At 41.1% G+C, this 23024-nt stretch overlaps 1 protein-coding gene across 1 annotated transcript in view; it reads right to left on the reverse strand.

Annotated features, from left to right (window-relative positions):
* The window catches only part of Chd6 (chromodomain helicase DNA binding protein 6), a 118166-nt gene extending 96699 nt beyond the window's left edge, over window positions 1-21467 (reverse strand). The window contains exons 1-2 of the mRNA XM_051143717.1: window positions 21266-21467; window positions 11958-12475 (exon numbers count right to left, since the gene is read on the reverse strand). Coding sequence (XP_050999674.1) covers window positions 11958-12475; window positions 21266-21292 — 545 coding nt within the window. The 5' untranslated portion in view covers window positions 21293-21467. The remainder of the gene's footprint in view (window positions 1-11957; window positions 12476-21265) is intronic.
* Between the last annotated feature and the right edge of the window lie 1557 nt (window positions 21468-23024).

The following is a 23024-nucleotide window of genomic DNA, read 5'->3' on the forward strand; positions in this document are numbered from 1 at the left end:
CTTTAAAAATTGTCATGGCATTCTTGGGTGACAAACTGCTGTGCAGTTGTACACAGAAACACTATGCGAGAGAGCTGGAAGAAAAGCTGTAGTGAGTACTAGGCCAGAGAGTTCGCACTTGACCCCGCAGGTACAGGAGCACGATGCAAGTACAAGAGGGTAGAACTATGGTACAGCCAATGAAGGCTCAAGGCTAAGAATGATTTGAAAGACTTAGAAGGAGTAGAAACAGTAAGTCTCAACAAATGACAGAATGTGGAAGTCAAGGAAAGAGTTAACATTATAGATATTTTCCTTTAGGAGAATTAGAAGCCACTGGGAGAGGGAAGGGAGTGGTGTTTGGAGACAGGACAGGAGTGGGTGCATGTTTACAAAGGGTAGGCCTATACATCAGTCCTGAACCCTTCACTCCTCACAGACCCTGCAAGTAGAGCTATGCAAAGTAAAGTCCACTTTTGAAGTGTCAATGCTTAAGGCTGGTCTGTTTACCTACTGGAAAAGTCTACAGCAAAAACTATCCCAAGCAAAACCAAGGATGTGAATAAAATGTAATCCCTTTAGAAGATAACAGACTTTAATAAGGGGTGTGCGCGCGTGTGCATGTGTGTACATATATATATGAAGTTTTTTTGCTTTTTGGTTTTTTTAAATAGGAGTTTAATAGGGTACCCAAATAAGAGGATAACAAGCAATAGGTTATCAAGCAAAAAGTTAAGTGCCAGCCATGGAATAGGCCCCTTCTTGTAGTTAGTCAAAAGGCAGCTCAGAGGCCACCGCCCCCTTCTGTGATATACAATAATGACCAGCCTGGTATATCAGTGGCATGGATGTTAAGGGAATAACCAATGGCTCTCTAAGTGGACTTCAGGCCCACTTCCTAGTATGGAACTCAACCCTGTTACTGCAAATCTGGCCAAGGACCATGGCTGGTGAGGTCATAAGCCTCTAGGCTGAACCTGCCTTCTAAATACCTATCTTTACACTAGTACAGCTCTAACAAATTCCTCCTCCTCTTCTTCGCATATGTCACACTGCAGGTTCACACTGCAGACAGCAAGGGACTGTGGTGTGCTCAGCTCAAATGAAATATCTATAACATAACCCATCCCTTCCAAGGCTTAAGGAATATTGCAGAAAAGACAGAAAGACCGTAAGAGCTAACAACCAAGAGAAATACTATAATACAGTGTCTTCTGGAGACCACAGGGCTGTTTCACTCATGAACTCACAATAGCTGTGGTTGCCTGTTCTTCTGGTTAGCTCAACTATCAACTGGTAGCTTTAAAGGCTAGAGTCATCTGAGAGAACTTCAATTAAGGAAGTGCCTAGCTCAGACCAGCCTGTAGGCGTTGTCTGGTGGGGACTGTCTTAATTATGAATTGATATAGGAGGGCTCAGGCTACTGTAGGTAGTTCCATTCCTAGGCAGATGCTCCTCAAACTGTGTAAGAAAGCTCGCTGAGGATAGGCCACCTTGCAAACGAGCTTGCAAGCTGGGCTATCCATGGTTCCTGCTGCATTTGTCTGGCTGTAGTTGAGTTCCTTGGTTAGAGGCAATGCTGTGTGGAATAGCAAGCAAGCCTGCCTTCAAGTTATTACCTTGAGTTACTGCTTGGCTTCAAAAAATAACGGGCTATGATCTAAAATCATGAGCTGAAACAAACCTTCTCCTTCCCAAAGTATTTGTCAAAGTAACAGCAATGAAAATAGGACACCTTTACAAGACATGTCCAAGACCAAGCCAGAAAACATTGTAGCATGGATGAGGAGGGGCCCATCTCTATCTCAGGAGCCACTAGAGGCTGATGGATGCTGGAAAAGGACTAGTCTGTTTTCTTCAAGGTGTGGTCCACAGGAAGGTGCTCCAATGGATGGCCCCACACCCATGCCCGTATGGGTAACTCTAATTAGACTCTGGGTAAAAATAAAAGGACATGAAGTTGGGAGGGGAATGTAGGATGGATTCTGGAAGGAGCTGAAAGAGGAAAATAAAAGATGAATATGATCTAAAATATACTATACATGCATGAAAATAATCAAGAATACATAGAAATAACTTAAATATATGATTCAGTAATCTACTCACAGGAATTTACCTAATGGTACCTGCAACAATACAGAAACATGCATAAGGTTATTCACTGCAGGATTTGAGAACTGTAAAAAAGGAAAATAAGGATCCCCTAAAACTGAAAATCACCCAAAAGTCTATATAAAAGAGATGGACTAAATTAGGATATATAAACTGGAATACTATATAGCTATAAAAAGCAAGTATTCTATAAACTAATAATAGAATGATTCTAAGATACATTAAATAGAAAAAATAAATTGTAAACTAGTATCTTATGGGGTAGGAATAAAGTAAAAATACATATTTATACCTAGTATCAGAAATAGCATAAATCATAAACAGGGATTATTTGTAGTGGATGGAAAAAGGGAGGGATATTGGAAGTGGCATTTTTTCCTTTTTTTTTTTTAACCACAGACTCGACATTCTGCAATATATTAAAGTACTGCTAGGAAATAAAAACCCAAAGATGAAAACAAACTTAAATGTCTGCAATGAATAATGGTAACACCACCATATGGAAAAAAACTTAATCTCAAGGCAGCACAGTGGTGCACGTCTATAATTCCAGCACTCCAGGAGGCAGAGGCAGAGGCAGAGGCAGAGGCAGAGGCAGGTGGATCTCTGTGCGTTCAAGGCTGATCTGGTCTACAAAGTGAGTCCAGGACAGTCAAAGCTGCACACAGAGACCCTATCTTCAAAAAACAAAACAAAACAAAGCATAACAAATAAATGAAAACCTATCTCACCCCCACGTATTAATGGACACAGTATCTGGCCATGCCCTAAGGCTAGTATGCTGAATGTTCGGTCCTTGATAAGCAACAGTCAGAGGTCAGGCTTCCCAGAAGGAACCTGATCATGAGACTCAACTTCATTAAGGAGTTCCTCCTTGATGGCAGTTTTTCCACCTAACACTTTGATCTTAATTTCTCCCCAGAGAAATGGCAGACCACCCTCCCCCCAAGTTAAAATAGGGCAGACAGAAGGAGAGCCTAAAGCATCTCACTATTTCGGAAAATAAAAGATGTTCAAGTTGAAGGCAGAATATCAAGAAGTCACTGGAGACATCCTGAGGAAATCTTATTGCCCAAAACAAAGACCACATGACCATGAAAGAAACTGGGGACAACAAAGAAACACATGATTGGAAACTGGGGGACACTGTACTGATAGCAGCCAAACAGAACGAGTAAATAGGGAGGGCAGGAGAACTGTTGTTCACTACATCTACATGGTGAAGAAAGATGACGTAAAATAGGGAAAAAATGATGCTGTAAGGGTTCTAGTGTGAAGTCGCCAAGAGATGATAAAGCCAGGGAGGGAAAAAGAAAGACATAAGTTTTTTTTTTAATGTCAAAATAACCTATCTTTGGCAACAAAATGAAACTTGACTTTATGATTTTATGATAAAACATGTACCATATGGTATCTGCACAACATTAGCAAGACTGCTTATTTGTTATCATGGGATAAAAAAAGTAACTAGACAATAGATACGTAAGAATCCAACCTTACTCTTAGCAAGCCATCTTCCCAGGACTCCATTGTAGCAGGGTGAGAGGACTGAATACTCAATACTGGTCCCAAGGAAGAAAAGATTGAGCTAAGGCTGGGCTATGATACTCTAATCTTTTTTTTTTTTTTTTTGGGTTTTTCAAGAGAGGGTTTCTCTGTGTAGCCTTGGCTGTCCTGGACTTGCTCTGTAGACCAGGCTGGCCTCGAACTTACAAAGATCCACCTGCCTCTGTGCCACCACCGCCTGGCGGATACTCTAATCTTTTTATACCTGACTGCTCCAGAGATTACAGCTAGGATAACTTGGGAGTTCTTCCTTGAAAAAGAAATAATTTGGGACTGTGGGCACCTGCACTTCCTCTATGCACAATAAAATAAATATTACAAATAATTTTGAGAGGAGTGGGTATGAAAGTTGTACCTTTTTAATCTACATCATGAAGTCGTGGCAGCCATGACTCTAAGAAAGGGTGTGTAGAGAGCAACTGTAGACAAAAGTCTTAGAAGTCCTAACATTCCCTGTTTAACAGCACTGGAGGCTGAGCAAAGCAACCTTACTTTCATAATCTTCCCTTTTTTAGCTAGAAAAAACTAACTTGTAGGACAGGGAGGGAAAAAGAAAGACACAAGATTTTTTTTAATGTCAAAATAACCTACTTTAGCAACAAAATGAAACTTGATTTTATGATAAAACATGTATCTACTGTAAGAACACAACCACTATGCACTGATAATATACAAGGAACTATCAACATACAAACCATACCCAATTCTAAATCTAGTTCTCTTGTAGTCTACATGGCTTCATGAACTAAGATTTTGGGGAATCTTTACTTGCTGTTGTTTTTATTAGATGGCCTTCCAAATAAAAACAAACCACACTGCCCCTCTCCTGGGCAGCACAGCAGTACTACCCCTGGTTGAGGGGGCACGTTGAGCCAGCCCCAAGGACAAGAGCGACCATAAAGTGGCAAGGGTGTGGAGGTGATGCCCTCCTCCCCTCATTCCTCACCACTTGTGGCAGCTGGCAGAGTTGGCCCTGTGCCTCACTGGCTGCAGCACTTGGGAGAGCTGGTCCTGGACCTTGCCTAGGCAGCACAGTAGACCTAGCCCTGGTAGAAAGGGTGCAGGTTAGCCAGCCCTGAGGGCACAAGCACAGGACCATACCACTTATCTGCCGTCAGGCAGTGTGGGTGCATGAATGAGAGATAGCCCTGCCACTCATCTGCCATGAGGTGGTGTGGGTGCGTGTATGATACCCTGTCCCTCCCCCCTCGCCACCTGCAACAGCCAAGACAGCTGTCCCTAGAACAATGAGAGTGGGAGAGCTGTCCCTGCACCTCAGTTGAGACACAGAGTGAAGCTGGCCCTACTGATAAAGACATGGTGAGCCAGCCCTGATGGTGTGAGAGCAAGAGAGCTGGCCCAGCCCTTCACAAGCTGCAGCACTTGGGAGTGGGTCCTGTACCTTGACTGGGAAGCACAGTAGAGCTGGCTCTGTGGGCATGGTGCGGGTGAGCCAGCCCGAAGGGCATAAGAGCAGGAGAGCAGAGAGAATGGCTCCTGAGAGAAGAGTTTAATGCAGCATCCTGCTAGGCCTTGGTATTCCTAGCAGTACAGTATTAAAACACAGACACTACCCTGAAAAGGCTCGTTTGCACATTTCATTCAACTTTCATAGTATCCACATTTAATTCCATCTATAAATAGAGAACAGATTTGGCACAGAAAATAAGGACACTGGTTAAAAGGCATTTGTTTTGGTACAGATGCAATCTGCTGTAGACAAGATGGAGCCAGATCTACACTGCCTTGGAGGCTTTAGTTGCTAAATCTGCACCACCAAAACAAAGACCAACAGAAGTTGGTCACAATATAATAAAAACTGAAAAGAATCACAAACTCCTCAGATGAAGATGCAGTGCTTAACCAATTAAAAGCCACTGAAAATAGAAACTCAGACAGTTTACAAGGCTTTCGAATGTACAGTGCCGGCAGTTCCACACTCCACATCCTGCTTGCAGCTCCTGACAGAAGCTAACTGACATGCTCACACCTTTCACCAGTCACTCCAACATTTAAGCAATGCTACTGAAAGCCTAGTCAGAAAGTTACTGTATTCAGATCTTTATGTAACTCCTTTACTCCTCTCTGTTCTTAATGCATTTTTTATTTTTAATTTGAGCATTTTTTTTTTTTAATGCCATGTCTTACTATGTAAAGGAAGCTAGCCTGGTAATCCTACATAAGCCTCTGAAGTGCTGGGCAAGGCTACAATTCAGATGGTGATGCTTTAAATTTTCACTGATTGTTTTCTGACTTTTTATTCATAAAGCATTCATGGTTGGGGTCCACATGTAAGGTGTATCTATACATGCTGATGATAAACTAAGTATTCGGTCTACCATCCTAACAAAGTCCCCAAAGAACAATTGTTTAATAAATGTTCTTTGCTCTTTTTACTTAAGTCTTCTCTCATTTACTAATTCCTATAATCTCTAGTTCGATATTCACCTCTTCCAAGGGACTTCCTAGGCCAGAAATGAAACACTCTTAATCTTCTAAATCTTTCCAGCTATTTCATACACAATTGCATCAGGGGCTTTCATTTTTTATACTTCTGTCTGAACAATAAGGCTGTCTCTGGCTTACAGAGCTTTTCAGTAACAGGCCCACACATGATCTGTGACACCTTTTCCTTTCCTGATTCTCAATACGAATGTTTATAAACAAAGCAAGACACAGCAGTGACTGAAAATACAGCAGAAAAGTAAATAACTAGGCAGCAATACACTCAAAACAATCTGGAGAAAGAAAGAAAACAATTGCTTAAATAAAGAAGGCTTCTCCTAGTCTGACGTTTGTTGGAGGTCTGGTGCTATGTATTTCGATGCTAATTACTGGCTCCCAAGATCTACCTGCTTCCCAGCGAGCACATTCTCACCCACCTTACCCCAAGTCCTGTTGTGTAACCCTGCTTCCCTGAATGACTGATTAAAAGGCCCACACCTGGGCAGGGCAGAATAGGGTAGGTGTGGTGAAAGTTCATGGGCTTTGAGGAGGAAAGGATCTTGGGAGAAGGGGACAGGTACCAGAGGAGGAGAAAGAAGAGGATCACCATGGGATAGGAAAATGCCACGTGGGCCAAGAGGAGGAACTCTCAAGTTCTACAAAGAAAGAAATGTCCCAAATGAACAACATAAGCAAGTATTTTGAGACTATGGACAGGAGATAGCCGAACAGAAATTACTAGAAGCAGATGGCATGGGATGGAGGCTGGGAGACAATGGAAGGTAGTTTAGGGAATTAGTATCTGCTTTGCCTCAGGTGAACCAAGGCTATTCTGAAATACAGCAGGTGTCTGTCTTATTTGATTATGATAGCTGGTTAGATAATACCACAATAATAACTGTGGCCTAATAATAAACATTTATTAGGCCATACCATTAAATTAGCAGCAACAAGGGTTTTGGATTCTTATCCTGAGAGCCCTAAACATTAATCACTATTAATATCAACCTTAAGAAAGAAAGTTTGCTGGCTACTACAATCACTGTTTAGATCCAGGATGTGCTCAATTGTCTGCTTGCTGCCTCTCAAAGTAAATGGAATCATCAAAAACAAAACAAATAGTTGGAACCATGTAAGTCCGTGAAAGAATACCATTGGGTATGTAAAGTGATTCTGTAAAAAAGGGAACGATCCCTACAAATTTCTCTAACACGGGCTCTTCCACTTTCATTTTTTATCTTAGTCATGTGAACTTGAGGATCTGACAAAGCTCACCACTCTGTTGTCTTGGACAAATCATGTATCCTTTACTGCTATTTCTTAAATATCTTTATTTTTTAAATTATGTGTATGTGTGTCTGCATTTGAGCACGGGTGCCCAAAGATGAAAGAGAGGGAGTCAGATCCCCTGGAGCTGGAATTACAAACAACTGTGAGCTGCCTGACACAGACAGGTAGGAATTGAACTAGCGTTCTCTGCAAGAACAGTATGGGCTTTTAAGCTCTTAGCCATCTCTTTATTTTAGAACTCTTTAATTATAAAAACCACCAAATATTAACAAGTTCATAAGGTATCTTACATAAATCTAATTTTCAGGGAGAAGTGTTCCTGAATGCAATCAAATTAAATATGAAGAATACTGTGGTTGTATCTGACGAATTTTTTTGTTGAGTAGCTGCTAGGAAAATGGGGGACATAAAGGTATGGTGGTTCTGATCTCAGCACTTAACTTTTACTGAGGAGACAAGTCACACATACACCAAAACCAAAGGCAACCATCGAGAGGGCCTGCTGCTACAGAGACAGTATGTAAGAGAAGGAACTGGGAGGCCCAAGTTTACACTATGTATTTGGGAATGAGTTCAGACAAACCACTCCTCTGTGGGTCTCCACTTCTAAGACTACAGTACGACAGAACTGAACTAGATCCTTCAGTCTTCTGAGACCTAGAGCCTACAATTTATATTGAAAATGGAGGCTCCAAGTGGTATACAAGTTCAGAGGGGACACACGAGCACATTAATTTGGGGAAGCTCTATGGGAGAGCTGGATTTTGAGTTCAGACTTGAAAAATGGAAATGAGTCAGGATCCTCAGATGAAAAGAATGTTATAGTTGAAGTAAACAGCAAGAGCAATCTACAATAAAAATGAGTCCCCTCCAGGGCGAATGAGAGCAATCTAGCTGGCAGGTTGTGGCCAGAATTAAAGACATGGAGGGGTCAGACCTCCAAATTTTTGAGTATGGGAAAAAGAAATTAAGATCTGTTCTGATGGCAACTGTAACAACCAGAAGTTTCTATGCAAATATAAACTGAAGAGGAAATCCCCTTTTCTTGTTCCTATATTTTCAGGAAGAAAAACATGATTTACTCTTCAAAAGGGTACAATACTGTAAACATATTCCTCTAAACTGGTGACCTACCTGACTGGCAAGCCTCAGAAATGGGAGTATTCTTGGCTCAGTATTGTCATCCCCATAGCTGCTTACATTTACAGGAGTGAATGTAACTGAAGTAACTAACAAGAAGCCTGATTCCAGTCACAAAGCAATATGAGTTCTCTGATTCCGTTTATCAATAACGAAGCTTAACGCTGCATCTCCATCTTTGTTGGCTACTTCTCAGCTGATTTTGAATCAAGACAGAGGAAAGGGGTTTGATTTAAAACTAGCATTACTGACTCTCAACATATGTAAGGCAACAACGACGCTTCAGAAAGACTGGTTGGGAAGCAGTAGTAAGAAGGACTAAAGGAGGAGAGGCCAGAAGTCTATACATCAGTGGCCGGTCTGCAGAAATCCAGGCAACCAGTTAATCATTTATAACCATCAAGTATTACCCAAGGTTGAAATCAGTAACTGCTCAAATAAAAACAATTAGAGCCAATTTACAAGAGTAAATCTCTCAATCTCTCTCTCTCAATCTCTCTCTCTCTCTCTCTCTCTCTCTCTCTCTCTCTCTCTCTCTCTCTCTCTCTCTCTGACACACACACACACACACACACACACACACACACACACACACAGACACACACACACGACTTAATTGTTTTTTGTTGTTATTTTTAATACAAGGTTCCTCTGTATAGCTCTGGCTGTTCTGGAACTAGCTCTGTAGACCAGGCTAGCCTCAAACTCACAGAAATTCACCTGCCTCATGCTGGTATTAACGGCATGTACCACCACTGCCCAGCTAATTACTAACACTCTTTTAAAAATCAATACACTTTCATAACTAAAAACTAGTTATGTTGATTGATGGAATCATTAATTAAAGGAACCCAAATAATTTTACAAAGATAAAAAGAAAAAGAAATCAAAGGTTCAACAGTCCAAAGTGCTATGTAGGTTACACAGAAGAGTATCATTACAAGTCAACAGGATACAGCCCTCAAGTGCTGACAAAGCCCATGTAACGTGTCCACGCTTCTAAAGAGATGGCCATCCTTACCTACCTCGCAAAAGACATCTCCTGAATTTCTAAAGCTCAAGAGTTCAGTCCTCTAAATTAACAGCCTGCAAAAGGAAAAGTGTTTCTCTAACTCAATCTCTTAACAGTTTAATTGGATTAAAACCACACTCCTTCAACCTAATGCTGCAAGGTCTTCATTAGTCAGTCTTGACTTCACCTCTACGTTTGGTATTCAATTTTGTTACACAAAACAACTCCCTATTTTTCTAAAATGTAATTTATAATGTCTACAAATTATTAACTTGTTTTATATCTTATATGGTGTCAATATGAATTTCCTTAAGAAGACAATAAAATGTGAACATCAGAGACCAGAACACGGGTGACTCCAGATACTGACTCTTTGCGTTGTCCTCCAAGCCAGAGAACAGCTCCTCTGGTTACCCCAATCCACAGTTTCTGTCACATGAAAATCAGTCAGTCCACTAGTCTGACTTTCCCTTTTTAAACATTCCTTTACCCTAAAAAGGCATCTAAGCTCCCCAAAACAATACACAAGTGAAATGATTGGCTGAAGCAAAAATTACTATGCCACTCCACCTACATACTGGAGACCCGAGTGTCTTCCAATGTTAAATGAGAAATAAAGCCTCTAAGATTTTCATTAGTCTGAAGACTAATTTTGCCTGCCTCTCTTGGCCTTCCAAGGTGGACATTATTTTATGCCTATTCTCTGCCGTCTACATCCCTAGGACCCATCTACCTCAAGCCTCATGGACAGATAAGAATGAAATCTCTGTGGGAGTGACTATTATGAAGCAGCATTAAAATTTGGATTAGGAATTAGCCATCTGGTTCTGACAAACCATCCTTCTGAAAAGGAAACTAGGCATGAAGCAAATGCTAAGCTGCAGTATTCAGCACTCAACACACTTCCTAACACATACCTCCTGTGTGCTGACCCAAGATAGGCGTGGGGTCGCCTCATTATGTCCTGTTCTCAGCACCATACCAACCTTTAAGATTTCATGATCTCACAGGAAAGAGACAGACAGACAGACAGACACCTTGCCTCTGTATTTAGACTTAAGAAATTTAAATAATACAAGTTAGGGCTTTTGTTTGTTTGTTTTTATTATATTTCCTCAAAAAGCCTAATTATAGTGCTATGCAGAAATCATTTGAAAAAAACATTCCATCTGTGCACAGACAGCAAATATTGACTTGTCCGTGTGAGGAGTGCTGCAGCTGCTGCATGCCCTCTCCTGTTACACACTGTGTACACAAGCCGCGATGGTCTTCTCTGGCCTCATTTATTTAGCACTGCCCAGCAGCTATGGAAGGCTCAGGGACTGTGGCAGATATCAGACTAGAGAACTAGATCAGAAATGGTCTTGTAGTAGAATGTGGAGCCTGGGGAGGAAAGTCAGTTCTCCTGAATATGAAGTTCTGTCTGCCCAGGGCCCGGCCAGACTACCATACGACTGACTCCTGCAGCTATGCCTCCACTGCCTCATACCACTGTTCTCCAAATATCCCTGTTACCAGATGTAGGATGTCCTAAACAGTATTCTATAGACAAGATAACACTTAAATTCTTTTATTGTTGTTTTGTTTTTATTTTGCTTGGTTGGTTTTTTTCAGAGACAGGGTTTCTCTGTGCAGCCTTGGCTGTTCTGGAACTCACTCTGTAGACCAGGCTGGCCTTGAACTTAGTGATCCATCTGCCTCTGCCTCCCAAGTGCTGGGACTAAAGGCATGTGCCACCAGCACTCTGCTTAAATTCTTTTAAATACAAACTGAATAGCAAGAAATTACATGACCAGGAGGCAAGAGATAGTTCATTTTCAGTTGACGGCTAACAGGATATAAAGCATACAACCTCAGAGCATGTAAAAAGCACATCTACACCTGAGCTAGGATACCAGCCACCACATAAAGAATGCTAAATAGTAGGCACACACACTAAAGGGATGGTTGGAATCTAAAGAATGGTAGCAATTCTTGGAGTTTCCTAAAAAGCAAAATGTTGGGCTGGAGAGATGGCTCAGTGGTTAAGAGCACTGGCTGCTTTTCCAAAGGTCCTGAGTTCAATTCCCAGCAACTACATGTGGCCCACAACCATCAATAATGAGAGCTGGTAACGTCTTCTGGCATACAAGCGTACATGCAGGCAAAACATTGTATACATAATAAATAAAGAGAAAAATCATTAAAAAAAAAAAAAAAAAAAGCAAAATGTTTTTGAAGTATAATTTCAGAAACCAGAACTAGAAAATAATTAGAAATTAGTAAGCACCACCTGCCATCAGTGCCGGAAGTTATGCGAACAAGGTACAAAGCTTGGGACAGCAGAAACATAGTCAAGCCAGACCCAGGGGTATGGGCTAACAACAAAGGAAAACAGTCCCATGAAGGCAAGGGCGAGGAAGAAAGTACACACCTGGCCTTCTTGGATTTTGTCCTGGATACATAGTCAGTGCAGCTCCTCTTCTCTTTAGCCTCCTTGGTACCCAATGTCTCCCGCGGCTTCCTGGGCTTCTTTACGCCATCTTTCTGCTTTGCTTCCTTGGGCTCCTTGGCCCTTTTCGGCTCCTTGGCCCTCCTGGGCTCTTTTGGCTCTTTAGGCTCTCGTTTCCTCTTTGGCTTGGGCTCCCTGTCCTTGCTTCCCTTTGTCCCCTCTTGCTCCCCTGGTTCCTTTTTCTTCCGTTTCTTCTTTACTCCAGTACCTCGGCCTCCACCATCCTCCATCCCATTATGGGACATCAGTTTCCTAGAAAAAAGATCATCAGCTTCCTCTTCAGTAGTATAGAGGTCCTTCTGGGGCAGACAGTGATTGGCAACATCTTCAATTTTCTCTTCCTGATCAGTGCTGCAGTCAAATGGCGATGGTGATTTGTAGTCAAAATTAACAGAGGCATCCGACATTGGGGAGTGATTCAAAGCTTTTAACTTGGACAACTGTGAAAGAGAAAAAAAAAGCACACCACTCTCTCAGTGTTCCCATAGAAAGAGTGCTATTAGGTTTGAACACATGGATTTAGTCAACAAGTAGTGAGGGTCTGGGTTTCTTCTATGTGTTAGTTCTAGTAGGCTAGGCCTGGGGTACAGTAGCAAGCAGGACACAGCCACCTGTGGCTCTCTCCACACAGCAGTGGCATGGTGCTGATGTGTCATAAGTTAGTATATGAATCAGTGAGACAGCTCAATAGGTTAAAGTGCTTGTGCTCAACCTAGGATAAGTGCTCGATTTCCAGAACACTAGAGTAAAGGCAAAAGAGAACCAACTGCCCTTCAACCTCTGTGCATGCACCTTAGCATGCACATCTACACAATCATATCACACACACACAAATTCTTAATCTAGTACATAAAAATCTGAAGGCTTTCCTTCCCCTATGAGGAAATCTGAGATTATTTTTAATATCTTATAAGAAAACAGGCAAGCCTATAATAGTTTTCGAAAAATAAAAATAAAAGCCTCCAGATGCCACCAAATCCTAGGCATACTACAGCGACCTGCACTGGGATGCATGCTACTTACACACAGTACTACTATTCAAGTGTGCTGAAACCTCCCAGCCATGAACTATGGTAAGGCCCTGGTGTGAGAAGGCAAGATCCATGTCCTGCCTCACCTTTCAAAACCTATTCCCATGGTCACCAAGAAACATCAACACTGAATCGGGCTGATTCTGAACAAGAAAAGTATGCTTATTTCAAGTTTCATGTTTTTAAATGTTTACTTTTTTGTGTGTCTGGGCATGGGTTTGTGAGTCAGAGAGAACAACTTGTGGGAATCTGTTCTCGTCTCTCTGGGTCTTGGGGACTGAACTCAGAATGCCAGGTTGGTAGCAAATGCCTTTATCTGCTGAGCTATCTTGCTGGCCCACAGTTTTACTTTCGACAGTAACTAAAACTAGGCTGCTTCTGTATGTCATTGGCCTTAGCTATTAGACTCAATCCCAAGTATCTCTGGCCACTTGCAGAAATCAAACTACCCAAAGCTTTCCTGTGACAGATGCCAGAAGTGTGTCCCAGGTTCTAAGGTAGCAGTAGAAAGGAAATCTCAAAGCCATTCCTCAGTACCATTAAATAGAAGCAGTCTTACAGTACACCGCTTTAAGGAAACAATACTCTGGAGGTGGAGGGTTCATCTCAGACTTTCAGGCCTAGTATTCCAAAAAGCAGTTGGCATTTCTTACCAAGGTAAGGTTGGCAATGTGGCTCCTAGCTCCAGGGGCAGCACTTTTCCTTGATCTAGAACAAATAAATAGCCGAGGAGGGGCCAGCTTTCCAGGAAGATGGTAAAACTGCATTCTAGTGATAGTTAAGAAACTGTACTGTTTGTGAGTGCTTGCTCTCCTGTTAAGAGGCCTGTTATAAACCACCAGCACTTGCCCAAGTGGTGTGGCTTCCTCCAGTGTGTTTGGTCCCCAGGCTGCACCCACAGTGAGAATAAAAAGACTCAAATTCGGCCTCTACCTGCTTTTTCTAGTTCCCGTTCCCAGTCTGATGCTTACAGCATACATAGCACTGAGATTACTGGGAGAAAAACACTGAAGAACAGAAAGGTTTTTCTTTTGGATCTTTACAGTAAATGAAGTCCTGCTAATAAAGGTGCCTAAGTCCTGTGGGCATCTGCTGCTCTACAAGACTCAGTACCTTAAGAAAAGAAGGGAAGATGCTATATGCTCGTCCTGGGAGTATTAGTGAATTCTGTGCCAGGGACACCTGGCCCTAGAGATCAAGTTTTCTTAGTATGCAACAGTGGGCAAGTTGAGGTTGTTAAGTTCTCGGCCTGTGTACAGAACATCTACATCACCTCCTATGAGGTTGGGGAAAGACCTTAGAAGAAGGGGTAGAAACAATTTAAGAGCTGGAGGATAGGGAAGAATACTAAACACACTGTCTTCTGACATGACACAGTCGTAGCACCCATGAACTCACAGCACTGGTGGCTTTCTGCCTGTATAAACCCACCCCCACGCCAGGACTGGTAGCTGCTGGAGGGAAAAGGAGTCAGGGTGGTTAGTCACCAACGCACTGTCTTTGCTCAAGTAAATAACCCTTACACCCTTACCTACACTTATGCAGGCAATCCTACTTTACAAAAAAAAAAAAAAAAAAAAAAAAAGACTTGAACATAGGAGGAGGACTTTAGAGAAAGAAAAGATCTGATGGGATGGGAAGTGGGAAGAGAGAATAATGGAGAAGACTTTGATCATAAAGCATCATGTATGTGTGAAAATAAAAGAGTATTTTTTTTAAAGTGAAGGAACAAATTGAAAAGTAATTTGCTTACTAAAGATGCTTTCAAAGCTTAAAAGACCAAATTTCACCAAAATAGCTTGTACTAGGTCAGAGTGAGGCTGGCATGACAAAGTCTCTTTACTTGTGGATAAGGCTTTCAAAAAAACGGATGTAACAGATGTAAGTAATAGCAGACAGAATTAAATTGAGAGAAAATTGACTACAACAGCTGCTAATGCTTACTGTACATGTCATACAGTGACACTAGGCCGACAGAAGGCATAGGGCCTGACCTCTAACCTGTGCAAACATCTCCCAAGATTGGTATAAAGATGCCCACTCTGTCCAGGCAGAGGTGGAGAATTGGTGATGGTAAGGCATGTGCCCTGACCACACAGCCAGTGAGCGGAGGACTGTGGATTTGAACTCTGGCAAATACTACTGTGTATTTTTGTTACTTCCCAGGGAGCCATAACAGATTATTAGGGCATCAGGCCAGCCAGATGAGACTCGGTTAAACATGTTAAAACATGAGTGTATGCACTGCTTGGGAAAGATCAGGCACTTCTTTACTAAAGCAGATAGACATCTACCTGCTATCTGTGAAATCCTATTACCAGGAATTATAATTACCAAGCCCCCTACCTCCATTCATAGATAAGAGATAAAACAACTAGCTCCTAGAGTGGCAGAGCTGGCGCTTTCTTAAGGGACAAGCACAATTACCTGATTCTGAAAAGGGGAAAAGGCAAGTATCAGTAATAAAAATATAAAATATAAATTTTGGGGTCAGTAATACACAGAAACATTTTTATGTTGGGAACTTAAAAAAAATTCTTGAGGAGCAAAAAACCCAAAACAAAAACATTTCTTTCATGTACTTTTGAGTCAGGGGAGACAAAATGCCTGGGTACAAAATCCTATGTCAGCGTCTCCATTTTGAATTAGCTCTGAAAGGAGCAAACAGGAGATGGTTGACCACAAGGGAACAGCAATAATTTGCTTCATATCAACAATAGGGCAAGAGTTTAAAAACAGAGTACAAACTGAAACAGAAAGACTCAAAAACAAAAACTAAAACCAAAATCAAACCAAAAAGTGATTTGTCCTTTGATCTAAGCTCATTAATCCACAATAGTGTCCCCCAAACAGTTGAATCTGTAAGAACTACATTTGTCGTAATTAAAAGGGTAAAAAACAAAACAAAAGCCCCAAAAGATTATGGTCTAAGACAATGGTCCTCAAACTAAGAGAAGTCCATTAACACAGGCAAAAGCCTAGGGTAAAAGAAAATTTTACACACACACACACACACACACACACACACACACACACACACTGTAAGTATACATGCGTACTACTCAAAAAGGAAGCTGAGAACCTTTTTTCTAGGAAACTGACGTCCCGTTATGGGATGGAGGATGGTGGAGGCAGAGGTACTGGAGTAAAGAAGAAACGGAAGAGAAAGGAGCCAGAGGAGCAAGAGGGGACAAGGGAAGCAAGGACAGGGAGCCCAAGCCAAAGAGCCCAGGAGGGCCAAGGTCCATCAACAGACACTTCATCTCCCTTTCTTGAGAGACCCAGAAGTCTTCACCTTGGAGTGCCCTGCTTTACTCACAGGCAAGGAGTCAGCCTTCTTTTCCTATGCAGGCCTCAAGTGTATGTTTCAGAATACAAAAATGACTCTGTGTGTGTGGTAGTGGTGCTGATGGGGCATTCTGTAAAGGTGTATCTTCCATTTAAAAATCCTTTTGACTCATCAAGACAATGTTTTAAAGTGGTTTTACAAAGCAATTTATTCTCACTCTTAAACTGAAATGCTGAAAAGGGTCTTCCACAAACAAACTGAAGGCCTGACCAGTGCTAGCCCTGCTCTCTGCCGGATGACGCTGAAAAGTGTCAGAATCAATTGTTACGCATCCACATTATCAATGTTGTTACTCTTCCTCACTCACTATTTTCAAGCAAGGCTTATGATTCAGCAATCCATTCTGGTGGTAAACACCTTCCTAGAGATCTGAGCTCACCTTTCCCTCCTACAACACAGAGACAAACTGCACTAGGCGCATGAGAGGCCAGCTAAAGCCACCATGCTTATTCTAGTTCACTCTCTGCCAGCACAAGCACCAAGCACCCACTCTAGGTCTTCCTAGGTCCCTAACTACCATGCACTTCCTGAACCCCCAACTTACTCTCTTCCTTCCATATTGAGTCCTTTGAAGCAACTTGGCTGACCCCAGAGGGCTCAATCGTTCCAAAACACTCTCAAGCTCTTTGGTGGGGCTGGGGCTACCTGTGTCCCTCTATTTCAATACCCGACCACCACCATTCCATCACAATGTAACATCCTGGTTCTTCTGGGCCATGTTCCATTCCCTCTGTTAACTGCCTTTCTGTATCACACTATAAATTTCTGTGTTTTTCGGACCATAAGAGGTACACCCCCCAAAGTAGGAGGGAAATTAGGGTATGCCTTGTGGCCTAATTGCCATTTTTACTGTTGTTCTTGTTTTACTGCTCTAAAAACTGGGTGCATCAGGGGCAGGCGGATCTCTGTAAGTTCGAGGCCAGCATGGTCTACAAAGCGAAGACAGCCAAGGCTACACAGAGAAACCCTGTCTTGAAAAACCAAAAAAAAAAACCAAACAAACAAAAAAACCAAACCAAAACAAACAAAACAAAAACAAAACAAAAAAACTGGGTGCATCTTATGGTCAGGTATGTCTTATAGTCTGAAAAATACGGTAAGCCACTGCTGAACCTGGCCTGAAGTTGAACTTAAATATTTTTTGCATATATGAATGTGAAAAATTCAGTAATATTTGTTTTGTGAATAAAACGTGTCCACATCCATTCCAAGGGGGAAACATGGTCTAACTGTGTGAAAGGCTGAGATTCCCACGGCTCATCTGAATTGCTCTTCCCAATCCACCAACTTTGTGTTTTCTCAAGGATGGAAAAATGAAGCTATGCCTGTTCAGCACTTGTTCATGGAAGCAAGGTTCTCCCAAAGTCACCAGGTCTACATTATCTCCTGATTATAGCTCCAAGTTTTAATATCACTTTTTAAAACTGGATTAATAGATCTAGGTTACTATTTGTATAGCACATCTCATATTTGTCATACTTCATACTCCTAGTAGCAAACTAGGAGATTTAAAGGAGAATCAGCACAGGTCTGCTTTCAGTGAGGTGAGGCTGTATTCCCTTTAATAAGTTCTTTTCAAGAGGCAAGAGGATCGATGTAAGTTCGAAGCCAGCCTGGTCTACAGACTGAGTTCCAGGACAGCAAGTTCTTTTCAGCTTTAAAAAGTTGGGCTCTAGTAATTACAATTCATACCTTGTTTCCCTAGCTAACTTTTGCCTGTCTATTATTGTGTAGTAATCTTAGTAATTAAACTCTACACACTTCTTAGAGGCAGTTTAGTTATTTTCATCAACATGGATAAAAGACTGTAAGAGATTCCTTTTTCACAGTCCTTTTTTTTTGCCCCCCAACATTTTCTTTGGCAATACAAAGTCAATTTTTAAAGCCTTTGTTCTTGGCATGCCACCTGTTATACCCCTTGTGGTTAATAAGAAGCATGATTATTTATTGCTGAGTTTTGATTAACTTGTAAAAAAAAAATCTGCCATCTTATTTTAATTTTCCTTGATAAAATTTTGAATAAGGAAATAGGAAATTTTAAAGATTAGAATGCATTTACATGCCATTTTTCTTCAAAGAAGTGGAAAAAACAAACTAGAAGGAATGAGGATATTTTATTTTTTAAAGAATGGATGTTTTTCTAACAGGCTCCCCCTCCCCCCTGCTCCTTCAGTGTTGGGGATTATCCCCAGGACCTTGAACTGTGAGCAAGTGCTCCACCACCAAGCTATATCCCAACACTACTATTTTGTGTTGCTTCTAACACTTCAGAATCATGGTTAAAGTAGCTTGATTGTATTCAGACTGTTACACACTGAAGAGTTCCTTGCTTTGACATATCAAATACTGAGAACTGAGCTATTTCATTTAATCCTTGTCTATGCTGTGAAAAGTGTAGAATTTAGTGCAGGAGGCTAAGTGGCACAGTGGGAATTTCAATCTCACTCCATGAAAACCTTTCCATCCAGCCCTAAACTGTGTGACACAAACTCAGTCCTGGAGCCTATAGATTGTTATTGCTCCAGTATACACTCCCATTTCATGCTCTGCAGTGTCTTGCAATTCAAAGTCAAATACTGTCAAAGGAACAGGATCACTTCCTATTTATTCAACCTGACCCAGATATAGCTAACAGCAATTTTCAAGTAAAATTCCCATTCAGCAGCAAGTCACAGTAGGGTAACTCTATCGTCCTAGCACCCAGAGGCTGATGCAGACTGCTCTCAAGGTCAGCACCAGCCTGGTCTACATAGCAAATGTGTACTTTATAGCTAGTCTTTGCTATGTTGTGGGCTCTTCTTTCCCCACCCTTTATTTATCACCAACACCCATCACAAGAGAGAGAGAGAGAGAGAGAGAGAGAGAGAGAGAGAGAGAGAGAGAGAGAGAAGAGAGAAAGAGAGAGAGAGAGAGAGAGAGAGAGAGAGAGAGAGAGAGAGAAAGGATAGAAGGGAGAAAGAGAGATAAAGATCCTTGAATATAATTTTTTTCTTTTTCTACCTTCTTTGAGTATGACTACTAACAAATGACAACAACCCCCAGCCCTCTGAACAACCAAGAACCACCCACTCCACCTACGGGGATCTAGCATTTATGTCCCCTCTGAAAAGTTCGCAGAATTTCAAAAGTCACACAATCACAGAAACAATCTGCAGCTGGTAAAACCACACCTCTGGTAGAGCATGAGGCAAATCACAGTCAGCTGCTGCAAACAGTCTGATGCATCCCCACATCCCCAGACTTGGGATTAAAACAAAAAATTTATTTTTACAATATCTGTGATTTTTTTTTTAAAGAAACCAAAATTCCAATATTCTTACTACAGTACTTCTTTACTGAGACTATCGCAAATATAAACAGAGACATTAACAAACAGACAAAGCAGAAAACACTCTTTCAACAAAAATCCCATTCTGCTCGGTAGCCATTACTATAAAGTTTAAAATAAAAATGCTTCTAAGTAAAGCTACATAATAGCTTACCTTAAAGAATGTTTAAAAATTAAACATGAAAATTACCTTAAGAACTACAAGACTGCCCGCATATCATAAATAACAATTTTGAGGGTTTGGAGTCTATTCTACAATGCATTCAAACGGTCCCTGTTTGATAAATGTGTGGTTCTTTCCCACCTTCTTGATCATGAGCACAGCAGTAATAGGGATACAGCACACAGCTTCAGATATCTGTCAGTGTGCCCTAGGATACATTTCCTGCAGGTAAAACTGTTCTGTGGTGCTTCCTACCAACTGCCAGCTCACTGTAGCACTAGGAAAGAGAAACCCAATGTTTAGACAGAAGTATTGCTTTTCCTATGAATAACTGTCACAGATGAGAATAATTAATCCAGATCAAGCTGCCCAAAAATGTCCACTCAGAAGATCGTCTTTCTGACATCCTTATCTCCCTGTATATGTTCCACAGGAGGATACTGGAAAGGAAAGAGTGGTTAGTCCCACCCAACTACCTTGCATGGGTCCCAGTTCAAGACAGGAGTTCAGACTCCCGTCCTCCCAGTTGCTAGATCATCCAATTCTATAAAAAGAAAGTCCACCCATCAGATACAGGCCATGTATGTACAAGTCAGAGGCATATCCCACATCTCATGTCTCTAAGCCACACTGACTGGTATCCTTTAGATTCCTTTCAATAGGAAGCCATCAGAGAAACAAAGCACCAACTCCATAAAATGTACTGATGAGCCACACTGGCCTTAGTTGTAAGCATTTTATAGCTAAAAAAAAATGCTTCTAGGGTGAGTGAGGCATCTCAGTGGGTAAAAGCACTTGTAGAGTTAGCCTGGCAACCACAGCTTGGGTTTGACACCTCAGAGCTCCTCAGAATGATAGAAACAGAGAAGCGACTTGTTCATAGATAAGCCATTTCACACATACCTACACATAACATCAGGTGCGCGCGCGCGCACACACACACACACACACACACACACACACAAAATGTGGGAAAAATGCTTCTAGCAAACTAAATATCCAAATATGATTAATATGTAAACTATAGAGAATTGGTCAGATCACTCAGAAAAACATGAAAAGCTGTTCCAAGAGAGGAAACATTTCTACCAGGCTAAATTTTAAGTCTGATTCAGTTTCATTACATCGCTCCTATAAGACATGACTGAAGCAAAAGGGAAAATTCACGCCCTGGCCACTTACAGCTCTGTCACCCTGTAGAGAATAAAAAGCAGAAGCAACAGGGAACCAGCAGAGGTTAACATGTAAGCCCAAGCTGCTGGCCTTGCCTCCTTAGTAGGTGTTAACATGTGAGCCCAAGCTGCTGGTAGCTGTAAGGTACAACACACAAAAATACCTCAAAGAAACGAGACCACTTACCTGCTTCTCTTTCTTCTGTATTTTCATTTTCGGTAATTAAGGGAAGGTATTTATTTCTATAAAACATAAAAAGGCAAGGATTATAATAAATCCCATATAAAACATTTTAGATTGCATCCAGATGAACTGTCAAACAATGCCCAAACCTTTATGTCTACATCTAACTCTCATTAGATGCAATTTATTGTTCCAGATAGGACGAAGTAAGACATACCATCTTTATAGATCAAGGCAATTTATAAAATATGCTGGCATATCAAAGCTACCAGGTCACTAAAAGCAGAAATAAAAGTAAAAGGCATAACTATCGATAGAAATAAGGAGAAAGGGTACAAACAGGTAAGGTTCATCCTTTCAGGGAAAGAGAAATCAATACATAAGTTTACCACAGACAAGTCAATTATAACATTGGAAACACAGGCAATTGAAAAAAAGAGAGTGCAATGGTTTAAAGTAATTTTGTCTTAAGAATAGGACTGGGGCTGACATCAGTAGGGAGAATACTCTTCCATCTCACTATAAGTTTTCTTATGTTAATGAATGTTTTAAAAGCACATAAATACGTTACTTGGCAAATTATAATAGTTGATCATTTGTTTAAAGGATTGATTTTATTCCACTCAGGTCTTAAGCCATCATCCTGACAGAATGGCCTTTCTGATACAATGTGTCTTCAGTGTGACTTGTGAAGACCTCGAAAGTGCAACATCTGGTTTTCCAGGGCAGGAAAGAACCTGGTCTAGAAAATCCTGGACTGCTTTGGGGACTGCTTGCATCACAACTATGAATACTGCCTACAGCTCTCACATTCCTCACACAAACAGTGGAGGAAGCACAGAGTCTCACTTCTGGCTCTGGCTAGACTTAGAGATTGCCTAACACTTTACCAGAGGCATATGATCATTTCAAACTTAATCACATCCATTTGAATGTGATGTGCAGCCATTAACAGACCTTTAAACTTAAAGTGAGATAACTATCTGAGGTGGTGGATATATGGTCCTTGTCTCGATATAATTATTCCATATTATATTAATAAATCCTACTACCACTTCATAATATATATATCCACAGTTGTCAATTTACCACAAAATTATTTTCTTTAATTAAAAGTTTTCTTGGAAGTCTAGCTTCTTAAGCAATAGGCCATGATAACATACAGGGTTACATTACTAAATGTGGATGTCGGGGGGGGGGGGGGAGCAACAGTAAAAGGTTTCTGAATTGCAACCACCCAAAATTAGTCAGAATCAAATGCATAATGAAGCAAGATTTCCTGTTTTGTGCAATGTGGCTGCACTGCAGTCTTGGTTCGGAATACACACTTTTTCTTTGCACTGTATACACCATCACACTACATGCCACTAATGAACACGACTGTGAGGCTATGCAGTGCAATGCTTTCACTACCATATGTGGTTCTCTTCTTCAATCAAAACACTATAGTTTTATCACAGAAAACTAGGAACTTTAGTATTTTCCTACTACCATTTCCCATCATTTAAGTATCAAATTAGTGTACCTTTGGATTGTACTATATTAGAATTTAACTTTTAAAATGGCTGCTTGAGTTGCTGATTTGAGTCTCATAAAAAAGGTGATTCTGTAAATTTTAGCTTGTGATTAGGGCAAAATTTCCTAATGGCCCTAAACATTTCTGTCACGTTGTACTATGCACTATGTGAAGAGGCATTATCAGTAATGACCATTATCAAATGAAAATACTGACCAAGGGCTGCCCTTGATCAATAGGGTGACT

This window comes from Acomys russatus, chromosome 4, assembly GCF_903995435.1.
Source record: "Acomys russatus chromosome 4, mAcoRus1.1, whole genome shotgun sequence".
NCBI lineage: Eukaryota > Metazoa > Chordata > Mammalia > Rodentia > Muridae > Acomys > Acomys russatus.